Source organism: Pezoporus wallicus, unplaced genomic scaffold (assembly GCF_028554395.1).
Source record: "Pezoporus wallicus isolate ANWC-B61680 ecotype Strahan unplaced genomic scaffold, APGP_CSIRO_Pwel_v1 contig_14224, whole genome shotgun sequence".
Lineage (NCBI taxonomy): Eukaryota > Metazoa > Chordata > Aves > Psittaciformes > Psittacidae > Pezoporus > Pezoporus wallicus.
The window spans coordinates 1-3,930 of record NW_026638522.1 but is presented as its reverse complement, the minus strand read 5'-3'; the positions used below and the strand labels follow the sequence as shown (position 1 = coordinate 3,930).

General features: G+C 56.2%; 1 protein-coding gene across 1 annotated transcript; it reads right to left on the bottom strand.

The window, feature by feature from the left end:
• Positions 1 to 179: 179 nt before the first annotated feature.
• LOC130600114 (retinal guanylyl cyclase 1-like) lies at positions 180 to 3,502 on the bottom strand (the record flags this gene model as incomplete). Its single annotated transcript, XM_057411181.1, has 3 exons — positions 180 to 274; positions 925 to 1,023; positions 3,328 to 3,502. Coding segments are annotated over 3 exons (369 nt in total), but the record flags the coding sequence as incomplete, so codon positions are not given.
• Between the last annotated feature and the right edge of the window lie 428 nt (positions 3,503 to 3,930).

Sequence of the window (3,930 nt, the reverse complement as noted above, 5' to 3'; positions counted from 1 at the left end):
CACTTGGAGGTCACTTATGGGGCACTTGGGGTGCACTTGTGGGGCCCTTGTGGGGCACTTGTGGGTCACCTATGGGTCCCTTGGGGAGCACTTGGAGGTCACTTATGGGGCACTTGGGGGGCACTTGTGGGGCACTTGGGGGGCACTTGTGGGGCACTTATGGGGCACTTGGGGGTCACCTTGAGCTCGGTCTTGCCCCTGATGTCCAGCTTGAAGCCCTCCTGCAGCGCGTGCAAGATGGCGACAGTGCGGGCGTTCACATGGATCCGATAGGCTGTGGGGACAGTGACGTCATCGCGGGGCCCCTCCCCCCCTGCCCCACAGCCCCTATGGGGGCCCCATTGGTGGCCCCATTGATGGGGGGATGTGGGGCAGGGACGCTTGTGTGGGGCAGGGGCATGCGTGTGTGGGGCAGGGATGTGTATGTGGGGCAGGGATGTGTATGTGGGGCAGGGATACACGTGTGGGGTAGGGACCCGCGTGTGTGGGGCTGGGACCCGCATGTGTGGGGCAGGGACCCATATGTGGGGCAGGAATGCATATATGGGGCAGGGACCCACATGTGTGGGGCCGGGATGCACATGTGGGGCAGGGGCACGTGTGTGTGTGTGACAGGGACCTATGTGTGTGGGGCAGGCATGCATATGTGTAGGGCAGGGGCATGCGTGTGTGGGGCAGGGACGCATATGTGGAGCAGGGACCCATATGTGGGGTGGGGACACGCATGTGTGGGGCAGGGACCCACGTGTGTGGGGCAGGGATGCACATGTGGGGCAGGGGCACGTGTGTGTGTGGCAGGGACCCATGTGTTTGGGGCAGGGACCCATGTGTGTGGGGCAGGGACCCATGTGTCTGGGACAGGGATGCATATGTGGGGCAGGGACCCATGTGTGGGGCTGGGACCCCCACGTGTGGGGCACTCACGGAGGCCGGTGGACTCCATGCGCGAGGCCGTGTTGACGGTGTCACCAAAGAGGCAGTAGCGGGGCATGGTGAGGCCCACGACGCCGGCGACGCAGGGGCCTATGGGGTGGGCAAGGGGGGAAGGTCAATGGGGGGTGGGCAACGGGGGATGGGCAATGGGAGATGGTCAATGGGAGAAGGTCAATGGTCAACAGGTGATGGGCAATGGGCAATGGGTAATGGTCAATGGGAGAAGGTCAATGGGAGATGGTCAATGGTCAACAGGTGATGGTCAATGGGAAAAGGTCAATGGGAGATGGTCAATGGTCAATGGGAGAAGGTCAATGGTCAGCAGGTGATGGTCAATGGGCAATGGGTGATGGTCAATGGGAGAAGGTCAATGGGAGATGGTCAATGGTCAATGGGTGATGGTCAATGGGAGATGGTCAATGGGAGATGGTCAATGGTCGACAGGTGATGGTCAATGGGAAAAGGTCAATGGGAGATGGTCAATGGTCAATGGGAAATGGGTGATTGTCAATGGGAGATGGTCAATGGGAGATGGTCAATGGGAGATGGTCAATGGTCGACAGGTGATGGTCAATGGGAAAAGGTCAATGGGAGATGGTCAATGGTCAATGGGTGACGGTCAATGGTCAACGGTCAACGGGTGATGATCAATGGTCAATGGGTGATGGTCAACGGGTGATGGTCAATGGGAGGTGGTCAATGGGAGATGGTCAATGGGAGATGGGTGATGGTCAATGGAAGATGGTCAACAGGTGATGGTCAATGGGCAATGGGGGATGGTCAATGGGAGATGGTCAATGGTCAATGGGTGATGGTCAATGGGAGATGGTCAATGGGAGATGGTCAATGGTCGACAGGTGATGGTCAATGGGAGATGGTCAATGGGAGATGGTCAATGGTCAATGGGTGATGGTCAATGGGAGATGGTCAACAGGTGATGGTCAATGGTCAATGGGTGATGGTCAATGGGAGAAGGTCAATGGGAGAAGGTCAATGGTCAATGGGAAATGGGTGATTGTCAATGGGAGATGGTCAATGGGAGATGGTCAATGGGAGATGGTCAATGGTCAATGGGTGACGGTCAATGGTCAACGGTCAACGGGTGATGGTCAATGGTCAACGGGTGATTGTCAATGGGAGATGGTCAATGGGAGATGGTCAATGGGAGATGGTCAATGGTCAATGGGTGATGGTCAATGGAAGATGGTCAACAGGTGATGGTCAATGGGCAATGGGGGATGGTCAATGGGAGAAGGTCAATGGTCAATGGGTGATGGTCAATGGGAGATGGTCAATGGGAGAAGGTCAATGGGAGATGGTCAATGGTCAACAGGTGATGGTCAATGGGAAAAGGTCAATGGGAGATGGTCAATGGTCAATGGGTGATGGTCAATGGTCAACGGTCAACGGGTGATGGTCAATGGGAGAAGGTCAATGGTCAACGGTCAACGGGTGATGGTCAATGGGAGAAGGTCAATGGTCAACGGGTGATGGTCAATGGTCAATGGGTGATGGTCAACGGGTGATGGTCAATGGGAGGTGGTCAATGGGAGATGGTCAATGGTCAATGGGTGATGGTCAATGGGAGATGGTCAACAGGTGATGGTCAATGGTCAATGGGTGATGGTCAATGGGAGAAGGTCAATGGGAGAAGGTCAATGGTCAATGGGAAATGGGTGATTGTCAATGGGAGATGGTCAATGGGAGATGGGTGATGGTCAATGGTCAATGGTCAATGGGTGATGGTCAATGTGAGAAGGTCAATGGTCAACGGGTGATGGTCAATGGTCAATGGGTGATGGTCAACGGGTGATGGTCAATGGGAGGTGGTCAATGGGAGATGGTCAATGGGACATGGTCAATGGGAGATGGTCAATGGGTGGTGGTCAACGGGTGATGGTCAATGGGTGGTGGTCAATGGGAGATGGTGAATGGGCAATGGGTGGTGGTCAATGGGAGATGGTCGATGGTCAATGGGTGATAGGCAATGGGCAATGGTCAACGGGAGATGGTCAATGGTCAATGGGTGATAGGCAATGGGCAATGGTCAACGGGAGATGGTTGATGGTCAATGGGTGATAGGCAACAGTCAATGGTCAATGGGAGATGGTCAATGGTCAATGGGTGATAGGCAATGGGTAATGGTCAATGGGAGATGGTCGATGGTCAATGGGTGATGGTCAACAGATGATGCTCAATGGGAGATGGTCAATGGTCAATGGGTGATAGGCAACGGGCAATGGTCAATGGGAGATGGTCAATTGAAGGCACCCAACGGCAGACACCCAACAGAAGACACCCAACGGAAGACACCCAACGGCAGACACCCAACGGAAGACACCCCTATCCCCTCCATGGCACCCAATGGAAGACGCCCCACGGCCCCGCGCTCACCCGAGTGGAGGCCGATGCGGATGCGCACGGGCACCTCGGGCATGTGGCGCATCTTGAAGGTGCCCACGGAGCTGAGGATGTCCAACGCCATGTTGGCGATCTCCCCCGCGTGCCGGTTCCCGTTGCGCTTGGGCAGCCCCGACGCCACCATGTAGGCGTCGCCGATGGTCTCCACCTAGAGGAGGATGTGGGGCACGGCCATAGGCACCCAATGGGGTGGGGGGTATGGACCCTATGGGAGGAGGTGGTGGTGGTGGTGGTGGTGGTGGTGGGGATGGGGAACTTGGTGGGATGCTATAGGGAGGTATATGGCTGGTGGGGACCCATAGGGTTATATGGGGCTGGTGGAACTCCATAGGGAGATATGGGACTCTGTAGGGAGAGAGGGGGCTGGTGGGACTCTATAGGGTCATATGGGGCTGGTAGAACTCCCTAGGGAGATATGGGACTCTGTAGGGAGATAGGGGGCTGGTGGGACTCCATAGACACATATGGGGCTGGTAGAACTCCCTAGGGAGATATGGGACTCCGTAGGGAGGTAGGGGGCTGGTGGGACTCCATAGACACATATGGGGCTGGTAGAACTCCCTAGGGAGATATGGG